Genomic DNA, 15,283 nt, shown 5'->3' on the forward strand with positions numbered 1-15,283 from the left:
GAGGTACTTGGGCATGAAACACAAAGGCAGTCCATGGTGCAGCAGGTAATATGGGAGATAGAGTACTGTGAACAGCTTTGGAAAGTTCAACAGGATGAATCTTGGTATGGTGGAATTATTTTATGAGAAAAGGTTAAACAGGTTGGGACTGTACTCATTGAAATTTAGAAGATTGAGAGGTGACCTCATTTAAACAAGAAAGACTCTTAAGAGACTTGCCACGTAAATGCTGAGAGGATGCTTCCCCCCACCCCTCCACCATTAGAAAGTCTAGAAATAAAAGGCATAGTCTCAGAATTGAGAGGTAGGTACCAATTTAAGACTGAGATGAGGAGTAATTTCTTCTTTCTGAGGGTCGAGTGTCTTTGCCTCCAGAGCTGTCTATGGCAAAGTTTCAGAGTTTTTTTTTATAGGTTGTCGGCTTGCTCGCTGAGCTGGTGGGTTTGTTCTCAGACATTTTGTCACCATGCTAGGTAACATCATCAGTGAATCTCCAGTGAATTGTAGGTGTTCTGTCCCATTTGCTATTTATGGATTTTAGTTTATTGTGGTGGTTGATATCATTTCCAGTTCTGTTCCTGAGACTTTGGTAAATGGGGTTCAAACCTGTGCATTTATTAATGGCAATCAGATTTGAAAGCGAGGCCTCTAGGAATTCCTGCATGTGTTTCTATTTAGCCTGTCCCAGGATGGATGTATTGTCCCAGTTGAACTGGTGTCCCTCTTCATCTGTGTGTATGGATACCAGTGATTGTTGGTCACATCTTTTGGTAGCTAGTTGATGTTCATGTATCTTGATGGCTAGTTTCCTGCTGGTTTGTCCAATGTAATATTTGGTGCAGTCCTTGCAGGGTATTTTGTATATCACATTTGTTCTGCTGGTTATGGGTACAGGGTCCTTTAACTTCATCAGTAGTTGTTTTCGTGTGGTAGTGGGTTTGTGGCCTACCATGATATCTGGGGGCTAGAGTAACCTGGTGGTCATTTCATAAATATCTTTGTATGGTAGAGTGATGAGAGTCTCTGGGTGTGTTGTGTCTTCCTTTTTATTGTGTTAGAATCAGCAGACTATGCTTATCAGGTAACCACCGCTCCTGAATACATTGTGTCAGTGTTTCTCCTCGGCTTCTTGTACTTCCAGGGTGCTGCAGTGTGCGGTGGCTCATTTAAATAACGTCCTGATGCAACTCCGTTCGTGGGTGTTGGGATGGTTGCTTCTGTAATTGAGTATCTGGTCAGTGTGTGTGGCTTTCCTATAGACGCTAGTCTGCAGTTCTCCATTGGCCCCTCATTGTGCTGTGATATCCAGGAAGGGGAGTCACTTATTGTTCTCTTCCTTTTTGGTGAATTTTATCCTGGTAAGGATGTTTAGGTGTTTGTGAGTATCCTCTAGTTTGTTGTGTTTCATGACGACAAAGGTGTCATCTACATAGCAGACCCAAAGCTTGAGTTGGATCATTCTAATCTCTGCACAAACACCTCTGCTATACATCCTGATATCAAACGCGATATACAAAATACCCTGCAAGAATTGCACCAAACATTGCATTGGACAAACTGACAGGTAACTAGCCACCAGACATGAGCATCAACTAGCCACCAAAAAATGTGACTAACAATCACTGGCATCCATACACACAGATGAAGAGGGACACCAGTTCAACTGGGACAATACATCCATCCTGGGATAGGCCAAACAGAGACACCTGTGGGAATTCTGAGAGACCTGACAATGAAACCGGAACTCCATTAACAAACATATAAATTTGGACCCCATTTACCAACCTCTCAGAAGCAGAATTGGAAATGATATCACCGACCACAAACCAAGACCCATAGACAGCAAGCAGGAGAGAACACCAACACTGCACTGGAGACTCACTGAGGATGCTACCTAGTATGGTGATAAAACGACTGAGAACAAACCCACCAGCTCAGTGAGCAAACCAACAACCTGTTCCACAACCTGAGCTAAAAATCTTCTCCAAAATTTCCTTGTTTTATATTTCAGAAAGATATCAGATAGATAGACAAGAAGAGAAGATAGATAAATAGATAGGAATTAGAGAGACAGCACGTGATAGAGGAAAGACAGAGAGATAACTAGAACTATTTTCAATGTAGAAGGACTAGGGCACCAGATACATGTAGCACCACCACCTTCAAGTTCCCCTCCAAGCCCCTCACCATCCTGACTTCGAAATATATTGACACTCCTTCATGGTCACTGGGTCAAAATCCTGTGTTTCCCTCCCTGATGGCATTGTGTATCCACCCACAGCAGGTGGACTGTAGTGATTCAAGAAAGCAGCCCACCACCATCTTCTCAAGAGCAATGAGGAAAGGGCAATAAATGCTGGCCAGCCAGCGATGTCCATACCCCACAAATGAATTTTTAAAAATTAGATAGATGGATAGATAGATCCTTGATTAGTAGGGGAAATCAAAGGTTAGAGAGAAAAGTCAGGAAAATGGACACGAGTATTGGATCCGCCATAATCCCAATGCATGGCGGAACAGATTCGAGGGTCCGGACAGCCTACACTCCTGCTCCTGTGTCTTATGGTCTTAAATCTCTTACAACTCTAGCCCCCTCATCCAACTGAGGCGGAGCTAGTGGTTTACAAGGTTCATGAGCTCCTTACTGTTATACTTCATTTATAGAGTCATAGAGATGTACAGCATGGAAACAGACCCTTCGGTCCAACCCGTCCATGCTGACCAGATATCCCAACCCAATCTAGTCCCACCTGCCAGCACCCGGCCCATATCCCTCCAAACCCTTCCTATTCATATACCCATCCAAATGCCTCTTAAATGTTGCAATTGTACCAGCCTCCACCACATCCTCTGGCAGCTCATTCCATACACGTACCACCCTCTGCGAGAAATAGTTGCTCCTTAGGTCCCTTTTATATCTTTCCCCTCTCACCCTAAACCTATGCCCTCTAGTTCTAGACTCCCCAACCCCAGGGAAAAGACTTTGTCTATTTATCCAATCCATGCCCCTCATAAATTTTTTAAACCTCTATAAGGTCACCCCTCAACCTCTGACGCTCCAGGGAAAACAGCCCCAGCCTGTTCAGCCTCTCTCTTGTAGCTCAGATCTTCCAACCCTGGCAACATCCTTGTAAATCTTTTCTGAACCCTTTCAAGTTTCACAGCATCTTTCCGATAGGAAGGAGATCAGAATTGCACGTAATATTCCAACAGTGGCCTAACCAATGTGAGGTGCCGGAAGACTGGAGGTTGGCAAACGTGGTGCCACTGTTTAAGAAGGGTGGTAAGGACAAGCCAGGGAACTATAGACCAGAGACCCTGACCTCGGTGGTGGGCAAGTTGTTGGAGGGAATTCTGAGGGACAGGATATACATGTATTTGGAAAGGCAAGGACTGATTCGGGATAGTCAACATGGCTTTGTGCGTGGGAAATCATGTCTCACAAACTTGATTGAGATTTTTGAGGAAGTAACAAAGAGGATTGATGAGGGCAGAGCATTGGATGTGATCTATATGGACTTCAGTAAGGCGTTCGACAAGGTTCCCCATGGGAGACTGATTAGCAAGGTTAGATCTCATGGGATACAAGGAGAACTAGCCATTTGGATACAGAACTGGCTTAAAGGTAGAAGACAGAGGATGGTGGTGGAGGGTTGTTTTGCAGACTGGAGGCCTGTGACCAGTGGAGTGCCACAAGGATCGGTGCTGGGCCCTCTACTTTTTGTCATTTACATAAATGATTTGGATGCGAGCATAAGACGCACAGTTAGTAAGTTTGCAGATGACACCAAAATTGGAGGTGTAGTGGACAGCAAAGAGGGTTACCTCAGATTACAACAGGATCTTGACCAGATGGGCCAATGGACTGAAGTGGCAGATGGAGTTTAATTCAGATAAATGCGAGGTGCTGCATTTTGGGAAAGCAAATCTTAGCAGGACTTATACACTTAATTGTAAGGTCCTAGGGAGCGTTGCTGATCAAAGAGACCTTGGAGTGCAGGTTCATAGCTCCGTGAAAGTAGAGTCGCGTGAAGGTGGTGTTTGGTATGCTTTCCTTTATTGGTCAGAGTAAAGGGTGAAGAGTGTATGGAATGAGCTGCCAGAGGAAGTGGTGGAGGCTGGTACAATTGCAACATTTGAAAGGCATCTGGATGGGTACATGAATAGGAAGGGTTTGGAGGGATATGGGCCGGGTGCTGGTAGGTGAGACTAGATTGGGTTGGGATATCTGGTCAGCATGGATGAGTTGGACCGAAGGGCCTATTTCCATGCTGTAAATCTCTATAACTCTAATAGAAGGGGGCAGAAATCCTCCAAAAGATCAGTTAGCCTAAAATCTGTCATTCTGAAAATGCTAAAATCCAAACAATAAAAGCCATTCAGAGAAAGTGGTACAAACAATATTGTTAGAAAATCAGATACAATCAACATGGCTCTGACAAAGAGCAATCATTGGCAAAATTGTTGAAGTCAAGCACAAATGGGAACTAGCAATGGAAATCATTACCCCAGACAATGGAGGAGACTGGCTCATCAAATATATTTTAAGCCTTACTTCAACAGATATTTTCTTAACAAGGAAGTAACATGTCATGGGGACTTTAAAGAAAGTGGAGCTGAGGCCACATCAGATCAACTACAAATAATGGAACTTACTGCTACTCCTATTTTTGATAATCTAATGATGATCCTTATCAAATAGCAATGATTATCCATAACTCCACAATAGCTCTCATGCAAGTGCAGATGCAGTCAGGCATGCATCTGCTCTGCCATATTCATTTGAATGCTCAGTATCCTCTTCACAGGACATGCAAGTTCTGAATCAACTGAAGTTTTGAGGTAGAGCCTATTGAAATAGTCAGGGTGATTAATATATTTGGTTAAGCTCACCATTTAACTTCCTCCATCTATCACTATTTTTTTGACTCAGCCAATTGTAGATCTATGCTGCTGCTGCTGCCCAAATTTACTAAACAGGCTTCAAATTAGTAGGCAAATCTTTTAATTGCCTGTTACAGCCCCATACATATATCAACCATATTTTCTTCATCTACCCTTTCCATTGCTTAATCAAAGAACTCAAATTAACTAAACATTATTTGTCTTTTAATTAATTTGTGTTGACTTTCCTAAATTAATTCATACTTGTCCAATTGAGATAATGTCTCAAATTATGGTCTTCCCAACGAAGGTTAAGCTTTAATGACTTGTTGCTTAGTATATCTTTGCACAGCTTTTGAACAAACCAACATATATGCAAATCTACAATCTTCTGGTACAACTCCTGTATTTGAGAAGAATCAGAAAATTACAACCACTTTCTCTGAATGGCTTTTATTCCTCCAAGATCCTCAGATCCACCCCATCAGCACCAGGTGACTTATCGAATTTAAACACCAACTATCTGAACATCATCTTCTTTGATTATGGCATTGGTAGCATTTCCTTTTTAGTACTTCAGACATGGCCTCTGCTTCCATGAGTAAATTCCCATTTTGGTTTATGATCTCCTCAACTCTTCACCTTATGCCTTCAGAAGGGCTTTGGATTCCTTTTTCCCCATCTCTCTGTTACTCTTATTTTCTATACCACTGATTTTCTGAATTTGTCATCAGCATACATTGTCAATTGGAAACATTATGCATGCTTTTACTGTTATATCTTTTGTCATCCAGCGAACATAGGTAAACTGAAAAAGCCACTTTTGTGGACATATACCTCCCCTGTACCTGAACCTTAGTAAGAGCTCAAACAGTTTCTATGAGAGCAAGCTATGTTTTATAGTTTTTTTTGCAGCCTTGGAAATGATCGCAATAATTGTACTGTCTTTTCTATAAGTGAGCCAAGATACAATTATCATACTCTGTTGTTTTGTGTACATGCTTGTTCAATAATTGCATATTGTTTAAACAGAATATTTAACTTAATTCTCAAGAAAAGGCTTTTTCAAAAAAAAAGGCCATGATGATTAGCACACATTAAGAATTTGACAAAATTGAATTTCAAACAAATCATAGTGATGAAAAACTGTTCCCCAGGATTTTAATTTTACAAGAACAAACTGACCAGTACACCAGAGGGCACTCTGGTTTCAAAGATTTCTGTCAGTATTGTAGAACTAAATTATCAGCATGTATTGCAGAAATTCGAAGCTTTTTTCTTGATATTTTGCCAGAGAAAAGAGGAATTAACTAATATGTGTTGTGCTTCTTCAGTTTAAATTTTTGTACATATGCTACTGGAATATTCCAAATGCATAAAGTGCAGAGATTAGCATTTCTGAATACAACTGAATCACTGAACAGTACACTGTTTCCTGGAAACCAAATCAATCAATGTGATTATTGAACTCAGAGAAAGAAATGCATTTTGGGGAGTATTCCCCAATATATTCAATGTGTATTCAATCTCTTCAAAATGAAAACATGTACCTCCAGGATCAAGTTACAGCTATTGTATATAGGAACTGGAGTAGATAGACAATGCGGCTCAAGGTTTTTTTTGCAATTAAGAAAAATGCCATGCCAGAAGCCTGTACCTTAACTTCAATTACCTGCCTAGGTTTCACAGCCATTTAAATCTCTGGCTAGAAAATTCTATTGGCAATACATTTCATACTATTTGAGTTTTTGCTTGTTTTAAACTTTCCAATACAGTCAGGTCATTGCAAAATCATTTGCCTGTGTCCTGAACTTTCTTTTCCCTTATGGAATCTGTGCTACGATATTCAGTTTTTAAAAATATTCTTCTACTGCATTAGCATTTCATTGTCTTTTCTACCACCGTGAAGTTGATTAGTCTACAGATTCCTGAATTTGTCTCACCTTTTGCTTTATCAATATGAACCAAATTTTAGATGGACATAAATATGTCCACCAAGCTTTTTCTGACATGAAAGGATACAATTCATCAATACCAGAAGCATTATACTCCACAGATTAGATTTATTAATTATCATCCTGCTTTCTATCTCAAATGATATCTAACTTCTTGGATCTCATCTAGTTCCACATCTACTATGTTTTCCTTCCGACCAAAAAAATTAGATTACCTTAGTTAATAATTCAGCCATTTCTCCATTACCCTCAAAGTTATCAATCATGTGCATGCCTTAATGGTCCTAAGTAGCTCTGATTTTTATCATTGTTATATTCATTGATAATTTAATTGTTTGTTTTTCTTAACTTCCTGAATTTGCCCTCCTTCCAAAGTCTTGCATTCACATAATTCTTATTGTCCATGTACTTCCCGTATATAATAATCAGGAAAAAATTGGAATTCAAATACTTTAAATTCTGGGGAAATTTGAAATTACAGCTTCAATGATATTTTAATCACAGGGACTCTGCTCTTCTCCAAATTGGTCATGCTGATGACTGAGAATTATTTGAACTAAGATTAGAACACCACTATTCACTATTTTTACTTTTAAATTAATTTGGTAAAAAAGGTACAGAATAAAATATTTCACTGATATGTAAATAAGAAATGTCCCAACCTGATAGTAGGGATGGTGAAGGAAAGAGTCTGGACAGCCAGCCAATGCCATGTTGATTTTTCTCTTCAACTAAAGAATTTTCCACATAAATGGCATCCACATCTACTGGCAATGTTTCATATAATCTGGGAATTTCACCTGTAAAGACAGAATGTTCAGTGAATTCAATTTTTTTACTGTAAAAGTTAGTTATCCTTGTAGCCATACAACTGATTCGAAGAACATCTTCCCATCTGTGATGAACACAGTTTGGTCAGGATGAAATCATTGTTGAAGAAACAACTATTCTTACATATCTGGAAAATGGTTTCATGCTGACATTTAGCAGGCATGTTAATTAGATCACATCTGAATACTGGATTTTCTTTGCAATTCTTCAATTTAACACCATTCACCAGGGTCTTGATAATGCCTAAGAGCAGGGCAGGAAGTTGGTTATCAGAAACTACAGACTAATTCTCAGACTCCCTTAACACACAAATATTTTTTTAAATAATGTAACAGAATACTCACCTGAATGGATGCAGCTTAACCAATTCAAAAAACTAAACACTTCAACTGGCATTCTTTTCTTTGGACTTGACTGTAAACACAATTTGCTGGAAATGGGCACTGGGGGTATTGTGTGCTTATAACAGTACAGTACCTCTTCAATGAAATCTCCCCAATAGCATGCTCAAAAGCAGCAGAACACTTACTTTCTATCTGAAGGATGCTGTGAAACTTGAAAAAGATTTACAAGGATGTTACCAGGGTTGGAGGATTTGAGCTATAGGAAGAAGCTGAATAGGCTGGGGCTGATTTCCCTGGAGCGTCAGAGGCTGAGGAGTGACCTTATAGAGGTTTATAAAATTATAAGGGACATGTATAGTAAATACACAAGGTCTTGTCTCTGGGGTGGGGGAGTCTAGGACTAGAGGGCATAGGTTTAGGGTGAGGGGAGAAAGATATGAAGGGACCGAAGGGGTAAGCTTTTCAGAGAGAGTGGTATATATATGGAATGAGCTGCTAGAGGAAGTGGTGGAGGCTGGTACAATTACAACATTTAAAAAGCGTCTGGATGTGTATATGAATGAGAAGGGTTTAAAGGGATATGGGCCAAGTGTTGGCAAAAGGGAGTAGATTATGTTAGGATATCTGATCGGCATGGACAAGTTGGACTGAAGGATCTGTTTCCGTGCTGTACATCTCTAAGACTCCATGGCCTCCACTCCCAAGTGACACATTAACCCATAACTCCATTTCTCGTTACTTGATCCAAAATATTGTCTCTTTCTAGACTTCTTACATTCTAAGTAACAAGAGTGTTCTACAAAACTATTAAAAATCATCTGTGTCACCTTTGTCTGATCTCTTAACAGCTGTTTCGGACACAGTTAAAACAACCTATTATTGTTCTGTCAACATGAAGAAAAACAGTAGACATAAGGAGCCATGACATTTATTTAGAAGTAACAAGTAATAATGGTGATCAAATTTATTTTGGGAGGAGTTATGAAATTAATGGATAATATTTATGTACATTGAAATTTTGAAGGCACTTGATAAAGTTGCATATGAATACTTTGACCGAGATCAATACTCAAACTGTATATCTTGATTTGATTCCTTAGCTTTGAGCTGGGTTCTACAGGTTTCATAATATTTAATACATTTTTTAAACTGTATGTCGTCACCAAGCCATATGATGAGGTCAGAAACAAAAAGATCAGGGCTAAGACAAATGACTGCAGTTATGGACCCGGCCAAACCCCCTCAAAATATAAGATAATCCAGACCTTAACTTACTATTTTAAAGGTATAGGTGTTCTAGTTGGAACGGAATTGGTCAAACTAGCAAGCCTGAAACAAAACACACTTTATTCACACTATAATTAAAGCACAGGCAAAATAAAAATAAGAGAATTGGCTTAACTGTAAATATCAAAATGTTTAAAACACAATATGTCAAACTACTAATTAACTTTTCCAATATAGTAACATCACATAAATATCCCCTTGGCAAAGGCAAATTCAGGAAAAATAGAATATCTTACATGCAATTCTAGCAGCACTAGTACCAAGCTCAAGTTCTCCTTCTCAATCGTGGAATACTTCTGTTGACAATTCTTCAGTGTCAAAGTGGCTTTGACACTGAATGGCTTTGCATAATTAGGTATGGCTAATACTAGGACAAGTGGTTAACACAGCTTTCAGGCTGTCAAAATGTTTTCTGACACGCCTCTGTCCACTGAAATGTTTTGCACTTTAACAAGTCAGTCAGTGGAACAAACTTCTGGGAAAAACCACTCAGTCTCAGGAATTGGAGAACTATCCTCTTCGTCAATGGAATATTAATAACCTTTGCTTTCATATCCAGTGGAACCATCTTTCCATAACCAATGACATGCCCCAGGAACATGACTTCGACTTTTGCAAACTCATTCTCAGTCAGCTTTATCACCAAGCTTGCCTCTTAAAGTCAATCAAACAATCCAGACAGATGCTCCAAATGTTCCTTCCATGTGTGATAAAAATAATCACCAGTTTCTATGTTCACCACATAATTAGGTAACCCCAAAATGATGCATTTTTCATATCAAATGGCATGACTTTAAACTGGTACATTCCATTCTACGTCAAGAAAGCTTGAAATTTTCTTCGCTCTTTCAGATAAAAGGTACCTGCCAATACCTCTGAGTTAGTCCAACTTTCAAATATAAGTTGCATTCCCATCTTCGCAATTTAGCTACCAAACATGGAATATGACATGACTCAATATTTTTAACTCCATTGATTTTGCAGTAGTCCACACATAATCATTGGGTAGCATCTACTTTTGGCACCATTACAGTGGGTGAGCTCTATTTGGCTGCAACTCACTTCAATTATATTGTCTTTGAGCATCCTTTCAATCTCTTTTTGAACCTCTGCCAACTTTAGAGGGTTAAGTCTATAAGAATATTGCTTAATTGGAACAGCATTTTCTATATCTAAGTCATGTATAATCAGATTAGTACTTCCCAATTTAGTCCCATATATCGCCTTGCGGTTGTAATAACTGTTTCAAGTCATTTTGATTTTCCTCTAAAAGGTAACTCAATATTTTATCCCAACTTGAGAACTTCATTGTCTAACTTAATTTCAAGAGCGTCCAATTCAGAATCATCTGAACTTGATTCTTCACTTTGCATTGCAACCAGCAACACCTCCTTTTTCTTTCCTATCAAAATTTTGTTTGAGCATATTCACATGACACAGATTTCTTCCTATCTGACATTTTTTCAAATAATTCACCTCACTCAATTTCCTTTCGATTTGATAAGGCCCACTAAACCTTGCTTTTAGGCCACTGGTAGTAACACTAACACTTGATCTCCACTTGCAAAATTGCAAATTTTTGATTTCTTTTCTGCTTCCTATTTCATCATAGGCTGTGCCACTTTCAAATACTGTCTAGCTAACTCACTCACACTTTAATCTCTCCCTAAATGTGACACAAAGTTAAGAGACCACACATTTGGACTCTGACTTCTTAAATTCACCTTAATTAATTCATATGATCTCTCACCTCATGCCCAAAAACCAAATTAAATGGACTGAAATTAGTTGATTCATTAGGTGCATCCCTAATTACAAAAAATATGAACGGAATTCCTTTACCCCTAATTGTATAGAGTCTTGATTTAAAGTTTGATGCCACCATTCTAAGGCTCCATGGATTTCAATGGTTTTATTCCAAGATATCCACAACATCCTTGAATAACTTTGTAAAATTTGACCCTTGATCCAACTGTATTTCTTTGGGTAGCCAGTATCTCACTAAAAAAAAAAATTCAGTAACCCTTCTACAATCCTTATAGCCATGATACTGCATAATAAATGGCCTCTGAAAATCTAGTAGACACAGTAATTATGGTCAGCAAACACTGATTCTGAATTTTTGGTTTAGGTAGGGGTTCTACACAATCAATTAAAATTCTTGTAAAAGGCACCTCCAATGTTGCAATAGATATTAAGGGTGCTGGTTTTGTCACCACCTGAGGTGTTTCAATTACTCCTACCATTAGTTCACTTTTCACCAGGCTCTAAACACACTCCATATAGTGGAACACTGCTCTTCTTACCAAGAATTCCACATATTGCCACTGTTTCTGGCAATTCTCCTTCTGAATTATATGTCTCCTGATCTCTCACCACAAATTGACTTCTTCCAATAACTCAAAATTTTAATTTCTTTACCTACTCTGCCTGGTTTAAAAAAAGAGCAAACCTTAAGCAACTAAATTCTTTAAAGACATCTGGCACGTTGTTCTCAACCAACCCCTGGCCAGGCTGTACATTCTGTTGCAGCTTTTTAGCTTCAACCATGCTTTCCTTATCACTTCAACAAAACTCTCTGGCTTATCTTGTTTTCCCACATCCGTTTCCCACTGCTTTTTTCTAATCCAGCAACACTGCGACTTTATGTGGCCTACAGTATTAAAGTGAAACCACCTGAGCTTTTTTACTTCTCTTTCCCCTTGATTTTTTACCCTAGGGTAAATTATTTGTACTATGGTCAATGAGATCTACTTTTCCCTGACCACGTGAGAATTTCTCTTTTCCCCAATTTCTATCCACACAGATTGAAATTCATGTTAGAAGCCAAACTTTGATTTATGAACCAACATGTGATCATCTGTCGTTTTTGCTGCTAATTTTGCAGTCTTAACTCTTTGCACTTCCACGAGATTTCACTTTTTCAGGAAGTGAATTTTTTGATCTCCACCAAAATAATCATGTAAGAGCAAATTACCTTTGACCTATTTTCAGTGCCCCTATCCATCTATCAAAATTACTTTGTTTGATCCATTCAAATTACGTGTTTGACCAGGTTCCCTCCTTAGATTTCTAAAACATTGTCTGTGGCCTTCTGGCACTAGCTCATATGCTCTTAAAATGGCTTTATTCATCTACACTCTAGATACTTCCTCAAGTAGTGATGCAAATACCTCTCTAGCACTCCATACCAATGATACCCACATGGTCACTGGCCATTTCATTTGTTTAGTCAATTTCTCAAATGAAATGAAAAAGGCTTCTCCATTCTTCTTGTCAAAGTTTGGCAATGCTTGAACATTTTAAAACAAATCCCCACTAAATCTTTGGCTACAATGGGTTTGCTCTCCATCACTCTGATGTTCCATCGTTACCTCCACCATCTTAAATCTACTTTAAGTTGCCAATTCCATCCTCTAAAATTCAAGAACGCTCCCCTTCTCCTGCTGGGGCCATCTTTTCCTTTTTTTAACCCTCTGCTTTTAATTCTAAATCAAATGGTTTCATTTCCTTTTCGTATTTAAAGTGCATCACCTGTAACTGAATTTTAGCTATTTCCAATTATTCCGATGGCATTTCTGGCAATTGTAAATGTTGAGCTATTGCTGCAATTAGCGCTTCCCCCCTCACCCCCTCAACCCCACCACCACCACCCACCTTTTCATATAGATAAAAGCAACCTCAAACCCAGCGTCTCTGCCAATTCCAAAAACTTCTGCCTTGCTCACTATCTCTAAAACTCCTGAAATGACTTCCTCAACCTTGAGGTAACATTTAGTGACTGAAAGAGCCTTTACTACACAAGGCACACTCTACTTAGACTAACCAAATTCAACACCCAAAAAGAGAACACCAACACTCGTGACTAACTGCCTTTAAATCCAATAATCCTAAATCCAACCCAGAAATACAAAGTTAGATTCTGGAAAGAGCTTCCAATTCATTATGGACCAGACAAACTACCTCAAAAGTATATTACAATAATCCAGATGCTATTTTTTTTCTTATTTTAAAGGTAAGTGTAAAGCATTGTGTTCCCGATGCAACTTAATTGGTCAACTAGCAGCCTTGAAAAAGAAAATAATTTATTCATTCACTAGAATTAAAATACAGACAAAATAAAAACAAAAGATTTGGTTTAACTGTAATCATTGAAAGGTTTAACAAAATTATATATAAAAAAAATAAAGAAATACATATATTTTAACTACCGCTAATGGTCTCACATGCATTCCCAGCAGAAGAACCCCAGCTTTTAGCTGAGAGAGAGAGAGAGAGAGAGAGAGAGAGAGAGAGAGAGAGAGAGAGAGAGAGAGGGAGAGAGAGAGAGAGAGAAAGAGAGGGAGGAAGAGCTTGCACATAAGACCTCAACAACAGTTGCTGACAGCTAAAACTAAATAAAAATCCTGGTTCTGTGGGAGTTTCACCCAACTCATTCAGGCTGCTTCTATTGTTTCAACTTTAAAAAAAACAAGGTGCCAGAAGCTGTTTGCTTTATTGACTTTGGAGCAGATGCTCGGCATCTCCGTCTCAACCTTTCTTCATAGAAAGGACCAGGATAAAATACACCTCCTAAAGCTATAGGATTTTCATGTAGTCTTACCGTGAACCCGGGTCAACTCCCCAAACCAAGAATGATATTAGCACATATCAGAAGCATTCAAAACTCTTTCTCTAGTTGAGATTCTAAAATGCCCTTCCCATACATCAACTAATAAGGAAAATATTCAACATTGGCAATAGAAGGACCGAAAAGGAAATATGAAGTGTAGGTTTACTGGCAAATCACAAAAGATGTACTGCAGCTAAGAGATGCAAACATGTGATGATATGATTGGATAACAGTCATATGTATGAGCTTGATTAATGATTGCATCAGTTGTCTACTAGCTGATCTGAACTATGATAACAACTGGGCAAAGATAAGAGTGAGTTTTTAAAACTGGAAATTAATTTTTGGGATGATAGTCATTTGAAGCTAGTTATCTGTAAAATAGACATAAAACCTTTGTTCGTCTGACGGACAGTTGAGCTAGATGCCATTTCTGAATATGCACCTTCCCTGTGTATGCAAAAGTAAATAAACAAATCTGGTTTTAAGGGAAATAAAGGATTATTACTCACCCTGACAGTGGTGCCATGACTCAGATTCGCCTGGACTTGTGTGAAAATGGGTAATGATTTGGTGTTCATTTTGAGGTAGGCTCACTAATCTTTCCCCGCCAATAGGGCAGGTCAGAATCTCTGATCTGGGACTCAAGTTGCTTGAAACGATCTAGGTATATATGTAGTACCCGGGCTGACAGTCCGAGAGAAGTTGTATGCAGGGCCGAATCACAATCCGTATCACTGATACGAGGTCAGGAACCCAAGGGAGTAACAAAGTTATATATGACAGTAATTTGCAAGCTAATTGTTAGCGATGTTAAAACAATTCAACCAAAACATCAATGAAGTAATTTACTAACTTCAAATAAATTGGTGAACTTTTGACATAAGTGTCCCAGATCAGGAGAAACAGATCGCTCTCAGTTGGAACCTAGGATGTTGAAATTAAAAGGGAAATTCTCCAAACAGTAGGCATTTATCACACCAAGACGAATAGAGGCAAAATCTAGAATTGTGACCGTATATTATAGCTGGTGCTTCTCTTGTAGTGTGCTCTCATTAAAAAGAGAGAGAGAGAAAAAAGAGAGAGAAAATAAAGAGTTGAGTGGTGGTGATTTAACCAGAGGGTCACCAGCTCTCAGGCGAGGGGAGAGGGTTGAGAAAGAGACTCCTACATAGCAAACTCAGCAAGTGTGAAAATGAAATCCATGCATCACAAACCAGACATCAAGCCAACTGAACTAAATTGGCACGGATTATAACACAATTTGTACATCTTACTGTTAAAGTATAACCATAAAGTTAAAAACTGAGATTGGAAGAAAGTGTTCAGAAGGTCGAAGAGAGAAAAGCTTATTTTTCTATTTCATTAGG

The 15,283-nt window shown here is 38.7% G+C and overlaps 1 protein-coding gene across 6 annotated transcripts in view; it reads right to left on the bottom strand.

Moving 5' to 3' along the window:
- grb10b (growth factor receptor-bound protein 10b) overlaps nt 1-15,283 on the bottom strand; it is a 184,299-nt gene that overhangs the window by 116,310 nt on the left and 52,706 nt on the right. For 3 of the 6 annotated variants that reach the window (XM_072575629.1, XM_072575630.1, XM_072575627.1), the window contains exons 2-3: nt 9,290-9,343; nt 7,502-7,639 (exon numbers count right to left, since the gene is read on the bottom strand). In XM_072575629.1, the coding sequence (XP_072431730.1) occupies nt 7,502-7,552 (51 nt within the window). In that variant the 5' untranslated portion in view covers nt 7,553-7,639; nt 9,290-9,343. The remainder of the gene's footprint in view (nt 1-7,501; nt 7,640-9,289; nt 9,344-15,283) is intronic. The other 3 variants (XM_072575631.1, XM_072575628.1, XM_072575626.1) reach the window with 1 other exon arrangement.

The sequence above is a fragment of the Chiloscyllium punctatum genome, chromosome 8, assembly GCF_047496795.1.
Source record: "Chiloscyllium punctatum isolate Juve2018m chromosome 8, sChiPun1.3, whole genome shotgun sequence".
In the NCBI taxonomy this organism is placed as follows: Eukaryota; Metazoa; Chordata; class Chondrichthyes; order Orectolobiformes; family Hemiscylliidae; genus Chiloscyllium; species Chiloscyllium punctatum.